The sequence below is a fragment of the Triplophysa dalaica genome, chromosome 15 (assembly GCF_015846415.1).
Source record: "Triplophysa dalaica isolate WHDGS20190420 chromosome 15, ASM1584641v1, whole genome shotgun sequence".
Lineage (NCBI taxonomy): Eukaryota > Metazoa > Chordata > Actinopteri > Cypriniformes > Nemacheilidae > Triplophysa > Triplophysa dalaica.
The window spans coordinates 8,548,783-8,570,816 of record NC_079556.1 but is presented as its reverse complement, the minus strand read 5'-3'; the positions used below and the strand labels follow the sequence as shown (position 1 = coordinate 8,570,816).

The 22,034-nt window shown below is 37.8% G+C and overlaps 2 protein-coding genes across 6 annotated transcripts in view; both read right to left on the bottom strand.

Moving 5' to 3' along the window:
* Positions 1-894: 894 nt before the first annotated feature.
* LOC130436455 (uncharacterized) lies at positions 895-5,803 on the bottom strand. The gene has a single exon (XM_056767100.1). It carries the CDS (start codon positions 5,305-5,307, stop codon positions 4,621-4,623), a length of 687 nt encoding a protein of 228 aa, XP_056623078.1. The 5' UTR covers positions 5,308-5,803; the 3' UTR covers positions 895-4,620.
* A 3,435-nt stretch (positions 5,804-9,238) lies between these two features.
* Positions 9,239-22,034, bottom strand: part of rps6ka1 (ribosomal protein S6 kinase a, polypeptide 1) — a 47,466-nt gene continuing 34,670 nt past the window's right edge. For all 5 annotated transcript variants that reach the window (XM_056767319.1, XM_056767320.1, XM_056767321.1 and 2 more), the window contains 19 exons: positions 19,525-19,606; positions 18,700-18,780; positions 18,443-18,522; positions 18,246-18,352; positions 18,116-18,153; positions 17,737-17,879; positions 17,163-17,233; positions 16,849-16,937; positions 16,652-16,716; positions 16,461-16,563; positions 16,041-16,171; positions 14,965-15,090; positions 13,121-13,210; positions 12,744-12,902; positions 12,280-12,441; positions 12,023-12,099; positions 11,812-11,929; positions 11,587-11,724; positions 9,239-11,319 (listed from right to left, as the gene is read on the bottom strand). In XM_056767319.1, coding sequence (XP_056623297.1) covers positions 11,197-11,319; positions 11,587-11,724; positions 11,812-11,929; positions 12,023-12,099; positions 12,280-12,441; positions 12,744-12,902; positions 13,121-13,210; positions 14,965-15,090; positions 16,041-16,171; positions 16,461-16,563; positions 16,652-16,716; positions 16,849-16,937; positions 17,163-17,233; positions 17,737-17,879; positions 18,116-18,153; positions 18,246-18,352; positions 18,443-18,522; positions 18,700-18,780; positions 19,525-19,606 — 1,983 coding nt within the window. In that variant the 3' untranslated portion in view covers positions 9,239-11,196. The remainder of the gene's footprint in view (positions 11,320-11,586; positions 11,725-11,811; positions 11,930-12,022; positions 12,100-12,279; positions 12,442-12,743; positions 12,903-13,120; positions 13,211-14,964; positions 15,091-16,040; positions 16,172-16,460; positions 16,564-16,651; positions 16,717-16,848; positions 16,938-17,162; positions 17,234-17,736; positions 17,880-18,115; positions 18,154-18,245; positions 18,353-18,442; positions 18,523-18,699; positions 18,781-19,524; positions 19,607-22,034) is intronic.

Below are 22,034 nucleotides of genomic sequence, written 5' to 3'. Positions count from 1 at the left end.
ATTGAAAGTTTTCTTCTCGTACACATTAGATCAGCATTGTTCACAGACCAATGACCTCATTCAGTAGGTTTTCGAAAATGGTTTTAATGCTCAATGATCAATGATTGAATTTATAATTAATATATTACTTCAGCATATGGAATTGTTTTCTTTTTTATCTATAACAATTAATGTTGCATATAGACCTACACAGTTGAACGTTTGCCTTTTTGGGGTGCTTCTTGTTCTTAAAAATATCCTCCGTTTTGAACGAATGGGTTAAATGATTCACTGACTCTGTAAAAAAAATGCAACCACCTACTGGCCGGTTTAGTTTAAAAAGCAAGCCAAACATTTTCCTTTATAAACATTTCTGTATTAATGAGATTTGTTGCACATTAGAAAAACGTTCTAGTGTACTTTAGTATTTATAACAGTAAACTTTGCAAAAATTTCCAGACACTTTAGGTTTTTTGAGTCTTTCTATAGCCTAAATATTAATCTACAGTATCTGCTACAATTCATGGAATTACTATAGTTTATATTTCAAAATATTGTAGCGTACATTAAATGATTGTGGTAATACTGTAATATTACAGTATTACAAATTAATACAGCTTACTATAGTAAATACAAAATAGTTTCATCTACATCTGTGTATTTAGAAAATTTGGCTTTATTAGTAGATTTTCGAATGATGAACATGGAAGAGCATCGTGATAATAATTGGTATTGTGATACTTTAGCTAGTATATATCGTAAGATGTGCTCATGGTAACCCTAATAACAATGCATTATAACTGTTGAGTAATAAAATAACATTCAGAAAATGTTTTTGGAACGGTTGCTCTATGAAACGTTTAATTTAGAGTCATTACAGAATATCTTTTTTAGGATAAAAACATGTTTTATCTTTAATAAGTTTGCAAAGCAAATTAAATACATAAATTAAACATGTGATACATTCTTGTATTGTTCAGAAGTGTTTAAAAGAATGAAAAGGCTTAATAGAATACATATAAGCTTAAAATAACTTTGTCCCCCAGAAAAGCATCACTAAAAAGATGCTAAAATAAAAATGCTTAAGTGTTATAATAAATGCTTAAAAGTTATTTAACAACTGAGTGAACAATTAAATGAATATGTTGTTGGAAATTCACATCTAATTTAAACTTAAGGATTTACAGAATCAAGATGAAACCCTATAGAATAATGTCATCCTTCTTAATAGAAGCATTAACAATTTTCAAATTTATTAACATTTATTTAAAATCCTTTGAACAACTCGAACTAACAATGAGCAAGATATTTTACAACATTTATTATCATTGAGCTTTAACTAATGTTAACAAATAGGCTCCAACTTTTGATGCGAAATGTTTATTAAATGTTAAAATTAACATTTTATATAATATAAAAAAGCTGTACAAGGGTTGTTCTCTGGTAGTTCATGTTGACTAATGTTAACAAATGCCTCCTTTCTTTTAAGTGTTGCTATATAAACATGACGTTACATTCAGTCTGTGAGTGGGACCAGAGAGTTCTTTGGGAACGCTTTTGTTTACATTTCTCATAGCAAAACTCATAAAAGGTGCAGTGCAAAAATCAGCGCATGAATAAGCTGAGGTGAACTGTATGGTTTAACCACACACAATGACTATACACACAGTTTGTACAGAGAACAAGATAAGGCATGAATATTGATGAGTCAACTCACACAGAGACATATCATATAGATAAAGCATACAAATGCCAATGAGAAACAAATTTCAGTTTGTCTTGCAAAATTGATGGACTTCTACACATAAACACCCTTACAATGTCGTTACCATGGTGACAATACCACTGGCGTTACAATAAAACATATTATTCATAGAACCACTGTCATCCAAAATAAAATAAAAAAATTTAGAAAGCCTCCTACACAGTTTAAATGAAATTACATATTATTTTTATATAGTTTTTAAATAATTGTAGCTATTACGGCAGAAACTCTGATAACCCTGGTAATATCTTGATGTTATTTGAAGTGTTTTTGATGGTACAGTATATTTACAACACATAGTTTGGTCTAATTTAGCTCAAGAACACTGAAGGTTCACATTTCTCCTCGCTTTAAAGAAGCCAATCGTGTGTCCTAGTTTACAGCTGCCTATATAAATCCCTGCAAAATAAAAACACCCATTAAAACATCAGGATACTCTTTCAATAAAGTGTAAGTAGCCCTTGAAATAAGAATCAGCCGCTCTGTTGTTGCTCTATGTGCTGACGTAAAAGAATGAAGGACGGTGATCTAAGGGCATCCTGCCCCCACAGATGACGTAAAGCCACACACGCAATGGGTGTCACGCAGAGAAAACAAAGCACCATGCAGGTAGTAGCGAATAAAGATAGAAATAAATTGCAAACAGACCCTTGTTAAATAATCTATTTTAATAAGACATTCAATATTTATGTCATCATATCCTTCCGATCAATTCCACTAGTTAAACGTTACATTATAGTAAATAGGTGCTTTCAGTCCTACAAGACATTCAGATTTTACTAGAACAATCTGAATCTGAATATTGAGCACAGTTTTAACTATTATGCTATTATTAAGTATAGCAAATGCGACACAGCTGTAAAAAATATGGGATTTTAAATAGCAAATTCATTAGAAAATGTTTTTCTAAAACGCAGGGTTGCTTTGTTATGCAATGAGGCAAGATGCCAGGCCACATTCTCACAGTAGATGTACAGCTAGCTTACACAGCAGTACAGCATAAATCTGTGTGCCTTTGGTAAGCGTAACATAGCAAACTACTCACTAAAGATGTGTAACGTACGCTGCAGCATCACTCCATTTCTGACTATATACTGTAGTCCAGAATCTTACAGCCTTTACAGGCCAAGAATAGAAATCCCCTGTGCCTAACTGAAGTCCCCAAACGCTCTGTCGCTCGAATGAGGCTGCGCTGGAGAGCAATTTGCTCAGAGAGGGAAAGAAATGTATGGAAGTAAGGACACGGCTCCCACAGCTTTCAACGAAAAATCCAGAATATGATTTTATCGTTTAACCAGTGATAAAATGTTACTTTGCATAAACGGGTACTTCACCCAAAAATGAAAATTCTGTCATAATTTACTCACCTGCAGGTTGTTTCAAATCTGTATTCATGTATTTGTTTTGATTAATATTTTGAATGTTTGGAAGAATGCTTATAACCAAACAGATCTTGCCCCCCATTGACTCCCATAATAAATTACTTCTTGTTCTGTTGAACACAAAAGAAGAAATTTTGAACAATCTAGGACAGCACAGAGTTCTGGGGCACTTTTGACTACCATTGAATTTTTTCCTGCCTTGGGGAGTCAATGAGGGGCAAATCTGTCTGATTATAACCATTCTTCCAAATATCTTTCTCTGTGTTCATCAAAACAAAGAAATCTATTCAGATTTGTGTTAACTCGAAGGTGAGTCAATCATGACCGAATTTTCATTTTTGGGTGAAGTATCCCTTTAAAGAGAAAGTTCACCCCCAAACTAAATTGTGTGATCAAATACAACTGCTATATTCCTGATCTGCGATGAAAGAAAAAAATATTCCCGGCCACATGAAGTCATATTAATGATACTTTCAGGGTGCTCTTTCTCACGTGGTCACAATTCACCTGCACTATAGGGAATAAAGCAACGTGGATATTTTCTCATTTTGCATTCAAAGATTTTTGTTGGTGAATAATTAATTCAATTTTTAACTTCATAACAAGCATCAAACCTCCTCTCAGTAAACAGCATTCACATACTCAAACACTATTAGAAGGATTTAATAAAAGTAAATCCTACTAGTTTTTTTTCACTGAACATAATGCATTAAATTAATCTGAAAATGTCCTCCACCTGTCATTCATGAGCTGTAGTTTTGGATGATCTGTTAAAATACATTCTGAAAGACATGAAAGTCAGTCTGGGTTGCTAAGCAACAGGGGCACGAAAGAGGCCACAGATGGAATGTTTACGAAGGGAGCGACAGCTCGCTGCTCCTCTCCTCCATCCACACATGCTGGAGAGCAATGACTTTTCTCAAGCCTCATCCTCACGTGCAAGAATCCTATATTCTCTGTGTTCGTTGGGGCTTTAGAAATGAAACATTTTAAATAATCCTGACAGCACAACTGCTCTATTTCAGCACACCTTACTGCAGCAGGAAATTCATGCAAAACCGTTTTGTTTTCGTTCTGTGGACCAAACATAAGAAACTGAACCTGACAGACATTTTAAGGAGCACCCTTCCCACTTCTCATTCACATGTTCTCACACACACAATCAAAACAATCCTCTCTCTTCATACTCTCCCACAAACCCAGAAACGTGGAGCGTTACACATGTGTGGAGCTCTAAACATCAACAAAGTTCACACATACTGCAGTAAATCCTCAAAGTCTCAGGGTCAAGCAGCAAACATAAGGCCTGCAATATCATGATGGGCTGCCTTACATCCTAAATAAAGCACCAAGTTCCCGGTTAAGAAACACACTGATAAAGAAAAAGTTCAGAGCGTTTCCTGACTAACGACAAATAGCCTCAGACATCCTCCTGAGAAGACGTGATGTGACGTGTGACAGCGGTAAAGAACTAAGTGAGCAGCAGCGGTTTCACTATTTGAGTTTGACAGGCCACGGGAGGCACGTTCTCAATCCGAGCATTGAGGAGAACATGATAGTAGGCCTGTGCCTTTTAAACCTCAACCCCTTCTTCAGCCTCTGCCCGTTCTCCGCCACGTACAGTTCTCCTTGCTGGGAGGCGCCGGCGATGCGGGTCACCAACTCGCCGTGTTCGACGGCCTCCTGCTCGGAGCGCACAAACACCTCCCTCAGCTCCTCCAATCGCCGCTCCATCTCCCTGATGACACGCTGCCTCTCCTCCACCTCCAGGAGGCGCTGGCGAGCCGCTTCGAACTCCATACTAGAGCTGGGGGTCACCAGTTTGGAGGAGGGCGCCGTGGCAGATGAGGATGGAGGCTCGAAGCCCTGTCCGGCAGGGACTCTTCGGAAGTCGCCCATGGAGATGGATCTACGCTGAGAAGGCGAGGGTACAAGAAGGTTAGATGAAGACAAAGAAGTACGCACCTCCGATCCAGGAGTTAAAGGGTATTCCTGATGCACGCTGGGTTCTGCATCGCTCGAGTTTTCTTCCTCGTGCTGGTGAGCCTGCATATTTGCGGATGGTTGCTGCTGTAGTTTTGCGTCGAGGTGAGACATGCTCTTGCTGGTCTTCTTGTGATGCCTCCTCCGTCGAGGGAGAGAGAGCTCGAGCAGTGTTTTGCTGCCTATGAGACGCTCCATTCATTAATAAGACACCAGCGCTGTTACCTCAAACTACAGGAGACGCGTCACACTCGATTGGACGAAAGGATGCTGACTTCACCGCAGGAGATTGGATGCTCGCCTCCTGTATTCCTGCCCACTCAGCATCCTTTCACTCTCTCTCTCTCTCCTGTCCTCACAGATATTTACGTCAACACAGGCAATGAAAATAAGACGAAAAGGATGGCTTGTTTCAGCATCTCATTCCATGTTCCCTCCCTTTTGTGTTGCCTGTAGCAACGCAGGCTGGTATCAGGTGGTTTGTAGGAGGATGCTGAGCTGAATTTGCTGCCCTCCTGCTAACACACACACGTCTCTCTCATGTTCTCTTTAAAGTGATCCTATCTTTCTGCTTCGCTCTCTTTCGCTCTCACTCTATCATTCTTTTCATCCCGCGCTGGTGTCGTGAATAGCCAGATATGTTCAATCTCACATACATTCCATGATGTGTTGTTGCCAAGCAACAGATCTTGGCACTCACATAATGGCAGGATATTATGTATTTTATATAATATATAAAAAATGTTTGAACAAAAGAATTCACTCTTATCATAATAATTCACAAAATAAAAAAACACTCTTAAAGACAAATTTTGCAACCCTGACTATGTGTGGCATTTTTTTTAAAAAAAATTCTATTATTTGTGGCCCAGTGTGTGAAAACCCTGCTAAACTTATTTTTTGTGAATTTCTATGACATATCCTACACAATGTGAAGAATATCTGGTGACAATATAACCTCGATATCTCTAATATTGACTGATTAAAACCATGTCAAAGATTGAAATCATAGTGAAATAAGTGGTAGAAATAAAACTTAAATGGTCATTATCTCAGAATTAAAGTGATTGGTCATCAAAAACAAATTCACTTTCTTCTGCTAAACACGATAGAAGATATTTTGAAGAAAGTTGGTAACCAAACAGCCCTGGCCCCCATTCACTTCTTTTGCATGGACAAAAGACCATTGTATGGACAAAAAACCAATGCAAGTGTATGGGTGCCAGTTAACAATATTCTTCATCTTCAATATATCTTCTTGTGTGTTCTGTGGAAGAAAGAAAGTCATACAGGTATTTTTATTTATTTATTTCGAACAAAATAAATATACTACAGGCACACACAGAGTCTATGTTGCAGTGTAACAAAAACAAAACACATAAGACATAAATCACAGGAATCTGCAACAAAACTGAATTGAAATTTATTATCACAGACAATAAAAACGTGCCTGCAGAATAGGCCAGCTGACCCAGTAAAATGAGAGGCAATACGTGATGTTTTTTTCTGGTCACAGAAAAGAATCACTCAGCCATGCTTTACATAACTTTTAAAAGCTCCATACAAGTTTGAAATGACAAGATTTTGAGTACCCACAATTTAAATTCTGCACAAAAATGTACACCTGATACATGGCTCAGACTGAGTTGATACATAAGTGGATGCGAGTGATGTCCATCTCAGACCAACCTCAACCATTACAGTCAATGCTACACGAGAAAAAAGCCCGGTGCTGGGAAGAGACAGGGAACGTTTGTTCAGATCTCAAGAGCACTTGAGGCGACATAGGAATCCCACATTCAAGACCGCCTTAAACCGCAGCACATGAATAATTGAAATATGGAAGGAAGGTTTAATATAAAGAGCAACTAGGTCATCTAGAAAACAGTCTCCAGTTTAAGGATTTTATAAAGTACATTTTGTCAGATTTAGGTGGCACTTCAAAGTGCAGTGTCATATCTACAGTCACTAAAGACAATAAAACATGCCTGCAGAAAAGATCGCATGACCCAATAAAATGAGAGGCAATACCTGATGTATTTTTGTGGTCACAGACGAGAATCACTCAGCCATGCTTTAAATAACTTTTAAAAGCTCCATCCATCTGAGATTATAGCAGTTAGAGGGAGGGGAGCGCTCAATGTTGTGGTTTTAGCTCAAGCATTCCATCAGTAATGTGCAGAGAGGTGCTGCAGATGTTACATCAGTGATTAAATGCAACTGAGAAAAAGAACATTAGAGAGAACATGAGCTCGGCCGCACGTGAGTGTTACGTCTGGACACAGTTAAACTTGGCCTGTTTTATCATAATATATAAAAATGTCTTCACATGTGTATAAAGACCTTAAATAATGAAGAGTTATGTTTTAAAACTTTAGAAGTGAAAGTGAAAAAAGTGAAAGTGACTAATTTGTCAGTTATGGTGACCCATATCCGAGATATACCTCTGCTTTTAACCCATCCAGAAAGTAGTGAACACACGCACAGCAAGTGGTGAACACACATACACCCAGAGCAGCTATCGCTGCAGCGCCCGGGGAGCAAGTAGGGGTTAGGTGCCTTGCTCAAGGACACCTCAGTCGTTACCCGCCTGACCTGAGGATCCAACCGGCAACCTTCTGGTCACGAGTCCAACCCTCTAACCATTAGGCCAAGACTGCCCCCTCATTTAGAATGAGTTATTTCTATCTACATACACCGCAGGTCCCCTACATGGAATTCGGCAAGTTTTTTCTGCAGTAGCCATAAAAGGACAAACTATTCTACGGAGCACGTTTCGTAAATACGTTAGCTCCTTCGGCAAAGAAGAGCAAGCATGGGTTGTTGTGAGCCATTGGTTGCAATTCGCAATCTCACCACTAGATGCTGCTTAAATCTTCACAGTGCTCGATTAAGCTTGGCCTGTTTATAAATCTTTTATTGTTGTTTAAAACTTTTCTAAAGTAGTCAGTTTTTGAGTGATATTAGTTTTCTTTGCTCAAATTTTTATACGTTTTTGTAACGCGAAAATAAAATATGCAGTTCATTGAAAATCCAATAAATGCCCCAAAATGGAATGTGCAAATAAACAGTATATTTACTGTATACATTTAGTCAAAAACGCTGCTAGTGCAAGTCCTATTTACAGTTAGCCTACACAAATGTAAGTATGGAAAAAAATGAGACATCCTTTTCTCAGACACATCTTTCCTCCAGAGTTCAATTCGTCAGTTGTTCACATGTTTGTATATGTGTTTTGGGCAATGGTGAGAATACACCAACTGGATCTGACAGGATTTCATAACTATTATACAAGCTGGTTAAGTCATATGAATTCTTACACTATAAATCATACAAAAACATACAATTATTAGAAAATTATCAATATTGAAAAAGAAGTATTGAAGCCTGTTCCCTAATTCTAACTTCACTGGCGCAAAAGCAAACTGTTCTAAAAAGTATGATTAGTTCGTACAAATTCATTTGAATTAACTCACACAAAATATTTGCCTTAGTTCCTGTGAGATTGTGGAATATAGGAGATGAACTAGATAAACAAAAAATGTTAATAAATAAAATATTGAAAGAGTATACTGGGTTAAAGTCATGAAATCGGGTGAACAGACACATTCTGTATATAAAAGAGCTTTATCATTCACTCACTAAGGATCTGCGGCTTTCAAATAATCCCAGCATGTCATGGCCTAAATTCTGCTGTACAACGCTTTCGAGCAAACTGATTTTTAGGATGTTAATCCAATGAGCAGATTAAAAATATAATGCCCAAAAGACTGGTGAATAACAAGAGGAAGAGACCTGACATGGCACCAGCAAAAATTATAATTCTGTTATAAAATCAATTAATCTATAAAAAATTGAATGCGCCTAAAGCTCTAGAGATTTTTGCATCCGGAACTGCCCAGGAACCAACCACTTGGCAAGGGATAAACCAATTGACAGACAGGTTATTAGATATATCTGCAAAAATTAAGAGAATAACAATTTTTTGTAAATAACTGTACAGATAACACAGCTGAGATGGCTGGACTGAGTAGGTGATCTGTAAATCTGCCATTTAAAACTATATTTTACCACTGTGGCTCTGTGACCGGACAACAACGGACAGAAAGATGAAGCAAGTAAACAGAAAAAGAGTAAAAAGTTTTTCTTTTCTTTTAATAGAAAGGCACCAGGCTGAAGGTTCTTACATCCAGCCCCTTAACCGTAGAACAAAGGGCAATCATTTACACCCCTTTACCACAAACACCCCCACCATCACAGCAGGCAGGAGACACAAACACATTTACACAGTAATACGACTGAATGCTCATACTCACAAATATTTTTTTCTTCAAAGCAGGACAAATAAATCACAACTGATTTTTTTAAGATTACCCAGAAAGAATCCCCAATAGCACATACAGAGAAAAAACTGTTGGAAATAACAATGCACAAATAAAGAGATGTGTAAAAAGAGAACTGCTAGGTTTCAACTTTGAAAGGTTTGGACAATAGACAGACACAATGCATTTGTCATCAAAATTTATAGAATTCACACGCATTATGCTCTATTACAAGTTCAGTCGTCTGGAGCTCAATTTATGTTTCACGATACAAATCTGCATGAGTTAAAGTGGTCGAGTGAAACTCATGTCACTTTTTTGCATAACGTCATGGTTTTAATAAGATAGCACACCCAAAAATGACAAAAAGTAATCATTTACTTTCCTTCAAGTTGTTCCTAACCGGCATGACTTTCTACATCTGGGGACCAACACAAGGGTGAGTAAATGTTTCATTACTGGGTAAACTATCCTTATCATCGTTTTAATAACTAAAGTGCATTGAGAATTCCCTTTTTTCTAGATCAATACATTCACTTATATTTATGCTGGAGCGAAGACATTTTTACAATTCTTTATAATCCTACAGTAAGAATTCTAATGATGGGAAGTGGGAACACAAAGCAATACAGTGAGCACACCTTGAAACTGTGAAGATGTGTTTGATGGATAAAGGGTGCAGAAGCTTGACAAGGCTCCATGAATTTGCACGACATTTGCAAGAAGGGCCTGAGCACAATACAGTCGAGACTTCGCCAATGAACACGGTGAGAACAATAATGATAAAGAACAGGTAAAAATCTACACAATCATTTCCTCCAGCGTTACACTTATACATGTTTGTGCTCAGTGTGCTTTATAAAATAACGTCTCTTTTAGCAAAAACAACAACAACAGAATCAATAACAGGAGACAGATTTTCCAGAAAAATCACCGGTTTACAAGAGCAAAACTTTTCCATGCCACAAGCTTCAAAGGTCATCTCACATTCAATTTTTCGTTCTTTTCTTTGAGAAACGCAAAAGACATTGTCTGAACAGTCTTGACCAGTGTTGACGGGGTCACCAAGCAAAAGTGCTGAGCTTGAAAACAAAAAAGCAACAAGACGGCATTTCACAAATTCATGCAGAAAGCACCTCAGTTCTCCCCTACGCTTGGATGATAGTCACATGCGTACCAGATCATTGTGGAAGATAGATTTAACCTTGACTTATTTACCTGGGTTGAAACATTACACTGGAACATTTCTCCTCTCTATGGAGGATTGAGGTTTTAGGAAGATAACTTTATGGAGGATTAAGACAGAGCTACCAAAAAACAGTACTGCGTTGTCCCATTGAAGAAAATGAATAAATCTTAAGCAAACAACAGACATAAAAAACAAAGAAAACAACAATCCAAAACTCTGAATACAGCAGTGTTGATGTTTAGGGAGTACAGTACCAAGACACAGATGCACTGGCAATATCATCCGTTTAGTAACAGTATCCTTTACCTGATTCTTTAAATTCTCTCCGACACTCAAACACTCAAACACACAACCGTTCTGAAGGGAGTGCAAACCCCCACTGGCCCCGCCCTTACACTTCATCAGCCAATCACGTCCCTCGCCTAACATGCTTGACAGCCCGCATAAGCGCTGATGACAAGGGCAGGTGTAAGAGATTGTCTTTAGTCAATACAACTTCAGTATGGTCCTTTCATCCATCACATCCCTTCCAAAACTGCATTCAGGAGGACGTCATTGTGTTTCCTCCCTCGTTTTCTACAGTGAGGTGGACGGCAGCTTCTTCACCCGTCTCTGTGCCAGGAAGGATGATTCGATGGGTTTCAGCTCCGGGGGAGGCTGGGAACTCTTCAGCGCGGAGTAGGTGGCCGCCATCGCCCCCTGTGACAAAGAAAATGTTTAAAATGGCAAAATGTTGTAAGGTGTTCATCTGCTCCTAGTGTGGTGAGTGTATTTCTACTCTGTAAATCCCAGCTCCTTTTATTTACATGTGTTGCAGATATACTGTAATGAGACATCACCGTCCCAATATTTTTTGGATAAAGGCCCTTGTTGGTGCTGAAATTCACGTTTCAAAACAATTATTTACATGGGAATAAGAAATGTTCCAGTTTCAGAGCTTCGTCGTAGTGATCGTTCCAATGTTACCTTGACAAGCTTGGCATCTTGGTGTTGTAGCTGACTGTTGGGAAGTTTATCTCTCTGAACAATCCAGGGATGCTTGAGAACCTGCTTGGCTGTGAGCCGCTGGTGTGGGTCCACATGGAGCATCTTAGAGACCAAATCCTACAGAAAAAAGCATCTGTGTAAGAAAGAACACTACTGAGATTAATTTGATTGGTTTTTGTGGGTGGGGGCGGGGTCAAAGCATACTTTGGCTGCATCAGACACAGCATCCCAGTTGCCTCCCGTCAGCGTAAAGCGGCCACTCCCTATCCGACTCAAGATCTCTTCTGGAGTATCCTCTGGTCCATTGGCAAAAGGAGTAAATCTGTGAGAGATGTATAATTTTTGTTTGAAATTGGAATAACTATTAAAAAAAAATATTAAAGTCAGGAGAAAATGTGTGTGTTGGTTTTCTTACCCGGCAAGCATAGTGTACAGTAATACTCCAAGACTCCAAATGTCACAGCCCTCATCATAGCCTTGTCTCTTCAGTACCTGTGACAAAACAATTATTATTGAGAAAAATCCTAAAATCTTCATATTTACTTTTGTTAACATTCATTCCTTTTAAAAACTGTGCTCTTTAAATCCCCATTTCCCTTAATATGACTCTGGCGATTTAACATCTTTATTTGCCTACACAGATATGCACAGTCTGTTGTGAAACACGCTCACCTCGGGTGCTACGAAGTTGGCAGTGTAGCAGGGCGTCATGAGGAGGCCGTTGTCTGCCCGGAGCTGCTTGGCGAAGCCAAAATCACAGATGCGCAGAGATTCAGGATTTCCAGACTCATCGACGTACAGAATATTGCTGGGCTTCAGATCCCTGTGCACGACCTGCAGGAAATCCAGACGTCATACTCTCAAATCAGGGTAAGATTTCAGAGCAGAGGCGTTGATATAAAGCACGCCATAGAAAAAGCGACAGCAGAGTTGAAATGTGTTTCTATTGTGGTTATTTTAGGGAAGAGGTCAATATAAAACAAGCATTAAATCACATTAAGTGTTGAAAATACAGGGCGGAGACAAGTTCAAAGAGGAGGGGACTGCAAGGCTTAGTCACACGCTGTGAGTCATAGTGGTGCATTGTGTGTGAGAGACAAGATTTCCCTTTCCATAGTAAAAGTGTGTTAGCTCACTCCTTGTGCATGTAGGTATTCCACGGTCTTTGTGATGGTGTGCAGGACGGCGCTGGCCTCTCTCTCTGAGAAGAACTTCTGCTTGAGGATTCGGTCCAGCAGCTCTCCTCCTCTCATCAGCTCTGTGACCAGGTACACCTGCTTTCCATTATCATACACCTGCAATACAGCACACCACACTGAAAAACCTGTATCGGTATATGAATCTGTTTTTATTGCAGTTACCTATTGTAAGCAGCAATGCATACCGTATCCTTTAGGTTGGTATCGAGTTTATTATGAGTGGTCACATTTTATATACGCTGAATAATATTGTGGTCAGTTAGTTCATAAAACGCTAAAGGTCTTTCTGATTCTTGTTAAGTGTTTGTACTTACATCTTTGAGAGTGATAATGTTGGGGTGTTGGCCGTATCTTAGCAGGATCTCAATCTCTTCAGATGGGTCAGTGCTTGTTTTCTCGATTACCTGTCAATTTATAAGTGATGCGTCAGTTACCTGAAGATCACACCAAACAGCTTTAAGTAAACACACACAGTCATGATAAACAGCAATCACAAAAACTAAAGCTCGGCTCAGAACTTAAAAGAAACCTTGGGTATAGAGAGATGTATGGCTTTATAATATATTAAAAATGGGATTGACTTTATAAATGTGGATTAAAAAACAGTGTCACTGTCACAGTATGCATAAACTTAAAAAAAATAGTTTGCGTCAGAATCCGTGACATCAAATGGTTGCAACCTAAACCTGTTTTTTTTCGCTACAGCGAAGCACAGACGTTTTCCATAGGCTATATAACAGGAAAATATGAGATGTCAAAAATAAGATCAAATATATAAAAACACCGGGACAGTAGGTGGCGGTGTGTCTTCTTGACACAAGCCAGCCTGCCCGCCATAAAAAAATAATGCGTTCAGTATCAGGGGCCGTTTAGACAAGACAAGAAAAAGTTCAAAATATGTATGCATCTTGGCCATTCGTTTAGATGGAAACAGAGTTTTGGGGGACTGAAATGCAAACTTTTGAAGACAGGTCTTAAAGTGCAACTTTTTGAAAACGCCGCCTTTTCCGTTTCCATGTAAAACGGAACTTTCTGATGACGACGATGTCACGCGCATGCATTTACGGACGCGCGAGTACAGCCAAAACAATATGGCGGCTTCCCGTACTGTAAGCTCTCGCTGCTCAAATATGTATTAACATATCCCCGGAAAAAACATTCGCCTGACTCTAAAGACACGTATACATCGACCAACGGTATTAAAAAGCACTCTTGCCTTATAACTGTGCATGTGTATGTGCCGAGGCGCGTCCTGTTTCTTTACACAACAACAGCGCCATCCATTGGCCTGGCGTGCATACTACAGCGTTTTTATCCGTTTCCTGGATCCGTGTAAATGCAGACAGTTTTGATAACTCTGTCATGTGTACGTGAAACTTTCAAAAACACAAAGGAAAAACTTTTCTGTTTTTCATTGTGTAAACGTGGCCTCAGTTAGTGTCTGTTCAAGGTAAACGTGCATTAAATCATTGCTTTAAACTACCGCCTTTAAGATGTTTAAGACCATTTAAGATATCAGCATCCGCCATAATCATATGCTTTAAATATGCTCTACATTTGGCTCTCACACCACAGGGTACATGTGCGGTTTATTTGTTCATTAAGGGTAATTCAATCTAACGCGAGGGAAAATAAAAAGCAAATATTGTAGGGTGACAATGTGAGACATTTTCCGCATACACGTCCTGGCCAGGATTCCGGGTGAATCCTCTGGGGGTCGCTTTTGTCCTCCGCTCATGTCACAGAGGTTTTTATTTCAGGTTTTATTTCAGAAAACCTGTTATATAACCTGTTACATAATTATAATCTGTTATAGTTCAAGGTAAGAATGAAACTACGATGTTTATATGTTAATGTTAATTTTATAAAGTTTTTCTTTTTACTGAATTGTGAGAACCTCAATGAGGTATCCTTTGGATAAATGCGAGAAGATGCACCCGAAATCTTGGCCAGGACGTGTCTAGGAAAAAAAACGCACAAAAATAATGCAAATGATTGCCTCCGGTGTATCACTTTTGACAAATACTGTATATGGACAAATCCAATTGACTATAAGGTGTAATGATAAAATATATTCCCCAACATACTAATCTAGCTACTAAGACAATTATTTTCGAGAACATTAAGTAGTAAGACATGCAATATCATGGCCTCCAACCTTCACTGCATACTCCGTGTTGGTAGCCTTGTGTATGCAGCGTTTGCAGATAGAGAAAGATCCCATGCCGATGTCCTCTTTCAGCACGTAACCGTCACTGAACAGGATGTTCTTACCATGAAGCTGCTGCTTGGAGACAGGTGCACAACAGACAATTGAGAATCAAACACGCACATACAAACAGCAGCACCCACATTAAAATATCAAACATGTGCAAAATAACTGAGGATTCAGCATTTGAATAGGCTAGTGGACACACACTAATACAAGGACATTAGGAAGCGTTGATTACTGAATAAAAGAGAGGGATGATATAACTATAATGATTTATTACATTAATAGGAACTGACACATGCAACATAAGAAATACAATATGAATTGTTGAGCTATGGTGATTTTTTAAATGATGTTTGTTTAATCCTGTGTCAAAATAATATTTGCTCCTTTTTTATTTCAGGCTTTAATTTGAGGTTTTTTATCGTTTCATTATTTTTATTTGTAGCTTATTTCTAAAAATGTGGTTTATTTTTTTGGTAGCAGACCTATTACACTTAATTAAATAATAATTAATATTTAGGAAATAAATTGGATGCTTGAATGACAATTTTATTTTTACAAATTGAGTTCAAAATATTGTGATACTTTCATAAAAACCATTGTCATCACATCACCAATTTTACTGCATTTATGGCATTACTTACATAAATCAAGTACTGCTGATATATAGAAACACTGCCATCTTGTGGTCTGACTATTTATCTTCATTTTGGTAGTTAAAAAAATAAACATTTAGTCTTTAATTTCATGTTATGACATATGTTTTAAAGGAAGCATCCCCTTCCTTTAAAGCTGCAATACTTTCTTCAATGTACATTTTTTACTAAACCGTCATGAAAAACAATGTCTGCACATGTTTACCAATTACGGGAAATACCAATGAAAGTCCTTTCTGGGGTCAATACAACAAAAAGAAACCATCAAAACGAAAAAGCTTATATAGGAAAGCCCGTATTAATTATAGCAAAGGAAACAAACTGTAGTTTTAATGATGGTTTCCTACATGACAGATGACTGACCTGTACCACAGGGTGTGGAGGGGGCTTTGTATTCTCCTGTTTACTATCCTCCTCCAGCATTGCCGTATCAACAAAGCTGAAGCCTCGGAAAAGCTGATGGGCACCTGCACTGGGGGGAACACCTGGAGAATCTGGGAGGAAACATGCAGAAGACAAACCATGAACAACACTTCTTTTCTATATTAGCCTCTGCTGTAATATGAAATTCCCCAAACATATAACAGTGAACAAAGTCTGAAATATGAAAATACAGCGATCAGATCAACCTTACCAATACAGACCACAAAACTATTAAAATATGAAATTATTTGTTTTAATGGACACTTCGTTTTAATATAAACATTGTTATGTATAAAAAACTTTTTCACTAAAAGAAAATGAAAAATGGTAAGTGATGTGTCAGAGCTCTGAGTAATGTACCTTTAGGGGTACGAGACGTGAACTCTGAGTCAAAGTAGAAGGTGTCGTCGGGTCTGGCTACAGCTGGCCTGAATGGAGGTTTTATCTCTCTCCTGAAGAGTTTCTAAAAATAATCAGAAAATGCTTCACTCAGATCTTAGTGGTGGAGGATGAGACTAAGTATTCCTTCGGATCAGCAGAAAAGTTCTTACATTCCAATCAATGGTCACGTAGAATGAATGCCGTTTGATCTCTTCAGCTCCATCTGGCCCAGATGCTGGTAAAACGTCAGGGTTAGAGTACAAAACAATTGATCAAAACAGTTTGCATTTCATTGCCATGTCAGCAACTTCATCACAAATACAAAGTAATATAGAAAATGACATCATGTAAAGAAAGAATTGTATACCAAGTCTGTTGATGGGGTTCCTCTTGAAGAGGGCTCTTAGTAAGCTTTGTGCTTCAGCACTAAGAAACTGTGGCATACCCAACCTCGCCCTGAAAAACAAACCCAACCATGATCCGCCATTAAAAACTAAAAAATCATTACAAACCTGTAGGCAAGGTCACTACTCAATAGGCAAATATTTTACTTGTCTGCTGATTTAAAATTATTTTTCTGTTCAGCAAAGTAATAGAAATGAAGTGTCTGCAATCCCAGTTTTAATATTAAACATATCTACTAGTAATGTGGCAGGGTATAAAAACTCAGTGAATCCTCACTTTAGGATGAGATTCATCGTTTCCTTTCTGTCTTTTCCCTGGAACGGCAGTGATCCTGTAAGCATCTCGAACTACACAAAAGACAAGCACATAAAACATACTTTTAAACAGAAAATATGACAAACCACGGCTCAACAATAAAGCTGTGAATACGTTTCATTTGTTGAGCATGTCAAGAAAACAAGATTTTTAGTATGTAGTGAACAGTGACACAATACACATTTGTAATGTTTTAAACCACACTGCACTATGATTTAACACAGGTGCATTTATATACATTATGGAGTTATAGTGAATAAATAAAAAAGGAGATAAGGTTAAAAGAAAATAGATAAAAGAAATGTCATAAAAGGTCTCCATTAGAAATTGCCTGAAATGTTCTAAACAATGACAGCACCCACTAAGACCAGAATGTCTATCTCCATTTTAAAACATTTAGTTTTAGATATTACTTAACCTAAAATATGGAAAAGGGGGTTTTAACCAAAATGGTTTGATCAGGTGATTGAATATAATTATTAAGTCTTTCAAAAAGTGAGATTACATTATTCAAGGTCAGTACATCTTAACGTACCATCAGTACCCCGTATGACCACCAGTCAGCGCTGTGGGTGTGTCCCTGTCGGTTGACAACCTCTGGAGCCATGTACTCTACCGTCCCACAGAAAGAGTAAGCCTTCTTCTCATGGTCGATAGCCTCCTTACAAAGTCCAAAATCTGTGGAAAATCTGCATTCTTCAACTCAATGTCAGTTGTACATCAATGAATTATATTAATTTAATATGTATTTAATATGTATTTAATTATATATATTAATATGACCCAAGTGCAGTATTTCACAGAGAGATCTTCCATTGTTTTTGTATGCGAAACAATTATACCAATGCAATAAATTGATCAGAGTACAGATAAAAGACAGATACGGAGGAAGTGATACTATGTTTAAATCGTACCTGTGAGTTTGATATGTCCCTCTTCGTCCAGAAGGATACTATAATATGAAATATTAGTGAATGCCTGTGACATTTCTTTAAGTAAAAACATTGTATTAACGTGAGTGTGATGTGAGTAAAATGTAAGTACTTCTCAGGTTTAAGGTCTCTGTAAATGATGCCCAGCCCGTGTAAGTGATCCAGACCCAGTGCCAGCTCAGCCAGATAAAACTTCACATCTTCTTCTGTAAACATCACCTGAACAGATACAGAGGAAGAGACAAAGTCAATAGGCTACATGTAGTTGTGGAAATGTGTAGTAAACTGTGTTGTGCATTTTAAATCTACCTCTTTTGACAGCCTGGTGAAAAGATCACCTCCTCTGAGAAAGTCCAGAATCAGATAGAGTTTACCTTCCGTTTGAAATGCTAAACAATCACAAACACAACACATAGTATTATTTTGGAACACAATCATTTAATGACTAAAAAAACCTGCATTATTGTTGACAAACATTTTTTGTCATGTGACATACAAAAATGGGGAAGTACAGTAGCATGCAAAACATATTAGTAATATTTTATTAAAGCATTACATTAGCTCACCATAATGGAGTTTGACAACAAAGGGATGGTTGACGTCTGCCAAAATGTCTCTCTCCATTTTAGTCCTCACACGGTCCCTCACTGTGACATACAAAGTTGATAGGTTTAGAAGTAAATAACATACAAACATGAAAATCCTCTTCGCATAACAGACACTAAACTTATAACACACCACACTAGGGTTTATTTAAAAGCTAAAAACGCATAAAAATAAACTCTGCAAATCCACTGCATTTATTATGATTTATAGCATTTGCACGGAGGAAGTGATGTCATCAGCTGTCATTAGAACCAACTCTAATCTCTGAATCCTTTTAAAAGGAGAGGGAAGCAGAGATTTTTGTGTACAGACACCTGAGCACACAGTGTGTGTAAACATGGTGGGATTTTCCTGTCATTGGGGTGCACACTTGATAACACAGGATGTGTGTTTGCCCGCAGAAGAGTTGACGTTAACCTGAAGCAACCTCACCCACACCGGCATGAGTTTACAATTGTATCTGCAGAAATGTGCAAAACTGCTTTATTTAACGTGACACTGCTCTTGATATACAGCAAATTGTGTTTGAAGAGTTTTTATTTTATTTTTAATGTATAATTTAGCAAGTATACAGACTTGGTGTGATCAATGTAATTCTCTAGGGTGAGAATCTCTTAGGAGTTATTTTACAGATTATAAAAGTGATAATAAGTAGACAAACAACCCAGGAAACAACAGTGCAGAGTGAAACTAGCTGTTGTTGTTTCGAAGTAATGTTTATATTATGAAAGGAAGCGCGTGTGGTTTGTGGTGTGCGTGTGTGCATGTATACACAAACGCTGTACCTTTAAGTGTGGCCTTTTTTAAGACCTTCATGGCATAGAGCTGGTTATTATCAGGCGGCGTTATCTTCCGAACCAAGAACACCTGTGCACAACACAAGCAGTTTCACAATGAAATCAAAGCGTTTGCAAAAAGCTACTCACTCATAGTTTAAGGGCCAGTTTTGCAGAAAAAAGCTGGGGTGGGTCGAAACTCTGAAATAAAAATTTGCCCACATTTTCTTAAACGAGATACAATTTGAATCAGATCAGCATGCCCACAAGGTGTAAATGTAAGAAATTGAGTACACATTTCTAATGGTAGCTTTTTAAACGATGATATTAATAGCATCTAACAGTGTTGGAAATCCCCATATGTTGCATATGCAAAAACATGTTCGTACAAATAAATGAAATGCGTTATAAAAAATATACTTACAACAGTTATATAACTTGGAATTTCTATTCTTCTGCTACACCCTGTTTGCTTAACCCCTTCAAATTCACGAAATTAACATAATTTAAAAGGCATTCTCAATTCTCTTTTGAATGGCACACAAACCTTGACAAAAGCTGCAGGCATTAGTAACATTAAACTTTCTAAACATAAAGAGTTTATTTGTAAAAACAGAAATAACAAAAATCCTGTTGTTTTATTGTATTATGTCCTTATCTTGTTTTTCTTGTGTTAGGTAGCTTTATTTTTTTGTTTCAATCAAAACAACTCAAATGCAGCTTGATTGATATAAATTGATTTAACTATAAAAAAATGATTTGAACATTTTTAAAAACTGAGTTGTTTTTGCAAATGAACTCTTCATATAAGGGCTGCTCGATTTTGACAAAAATCATAATCACGATTAATTGGGACAATATTGAGATCCCGATTATTTAACACGATAACTCATTATCTTATAAAACTACATAGAAAAAGAAAAGACGTGGCATTTAAACTGTGAATTCAACAGGAAAATAAATGTAAAGAAATAGCACCGCTGAACCACTATAAGGAAAACGGTGCACTGTGGATTTATACCACAAGAAAAGAGAGGATCCTTGCTAAATGGAATTCAGCACAGTAATAGTTTTACCTAGATTATTTAGTGTAACGAGCGAGGCGGGACGAAAGGCGTGAGGGAATGATGTGGGGCAGGTGACGCGAGTGATAATGAGTATCAGCTGTGCAGTGCTCCGGTCCCGCATCTCTCACAGCATAAAAGGAGGAGCGACAGGAATGTACAACAAGAGAGGACCAGGCCTGGACATTATGTTTGTTTCATTATGTTTGTGTGGCCGGCAGTCGATCGTAAGGTGGCTGCCGGCATTTTACTTTCGTTTGGGTGTTTGTTTATTTTTAATTAAAGGGGTCAAATGACAAGGCTTAAACGAATATTATCGTTTGTTTAAGGTTTTAAGGTAAAAAACCTGATGTATTTTGCACATACCGTGCATGTTTGTATCTCCTCCTTGCCCCGCCTCTCTGAAACACGCTGATTTTTTACAAAGCTCATCGCTCTGAAAAGCGATGTGTGCTATGATTGGCCAGTTGCTTAGTGCCTAGTGATTGGTCGAATACTAGAGCGTTTCACGGAAATGTAACGCTTCATTCCATATTCGAAACATAAGGTTCCAAAGCAATTGTACTTACAGGTGATAAAATGTCATCGGTACTTCCTTATATCAATTCGAGCCCGAATCTGATACGGAAAATGAAGATGATCAAGCCGATACATCAACTTTGTCAGCGTGACTTGAGCAGGATGTAAAGGATTGGTAAGGTTTTATTGAAAAAATGTTATGTTAAACAGTGAAAAACTATATCTTACTGTTTTACCTTTTTATACGACGTTATAAGACTATAAACAAACAACCATATACATCATACAGAGTGTGTGCGAGCCCATTATAAACACAACATTTGTTGCCTCTAGTTTGAACATTATTACTGATTATTAGCACTTAGGTTATCTTTTTTCACGTTGCGCGCGTGTCTGCGTTTGTATATCACAAACCACGACAAACACAACCAGAGTTAGTCCGTTGCAAAGCTTTTACAATGACAATATAATTACAGGCTGTGAATCTGAAGCGCCTATCATGCAAAGTTGTAATGGTTGGAATGGCCCCACTTTTTAACCAAAGCTTTCCTGCATTGCCGGTCTTCATATCTTCCAGCTTCGGTAATATGCGCTGCACAAACTTGACTATTCGGATTGTACTTCTCTGGAACAGTGTTGTAAATAAAATGTAACCATTCGTTTTTAGTTATCTCATCTTTTGGAAGAGCAAACAAAGAGGCTTTATTTTCGAAACGACACACACAGCGTCTCCACGACATTGCTGCGACAGCGGCAAATCTCATACTTGTAAATGAGATTTACAAGTATGCCCACGTACATTCTTGGCGGTGTGGTTACAAGAGGCGTATCAGGCAGGTCTGGTTGAGCAATCGCTTTTAGATAGAATGTATCTTTAGTTTCAACACTTTAATTTTTGAAATTTTATGTGTCTAATGGGCAACTTATAACAAACCA

Excerpts from the sequence above, each read along its gene's own strand:
- LOC130436455 (XM_056767100.1), bottom strand. The coding sequence starts at position 5,307 with ATGGAGCGTCTCATAGGCAGCAAAACACTGCTCGAGCTCTCTCTCCCT.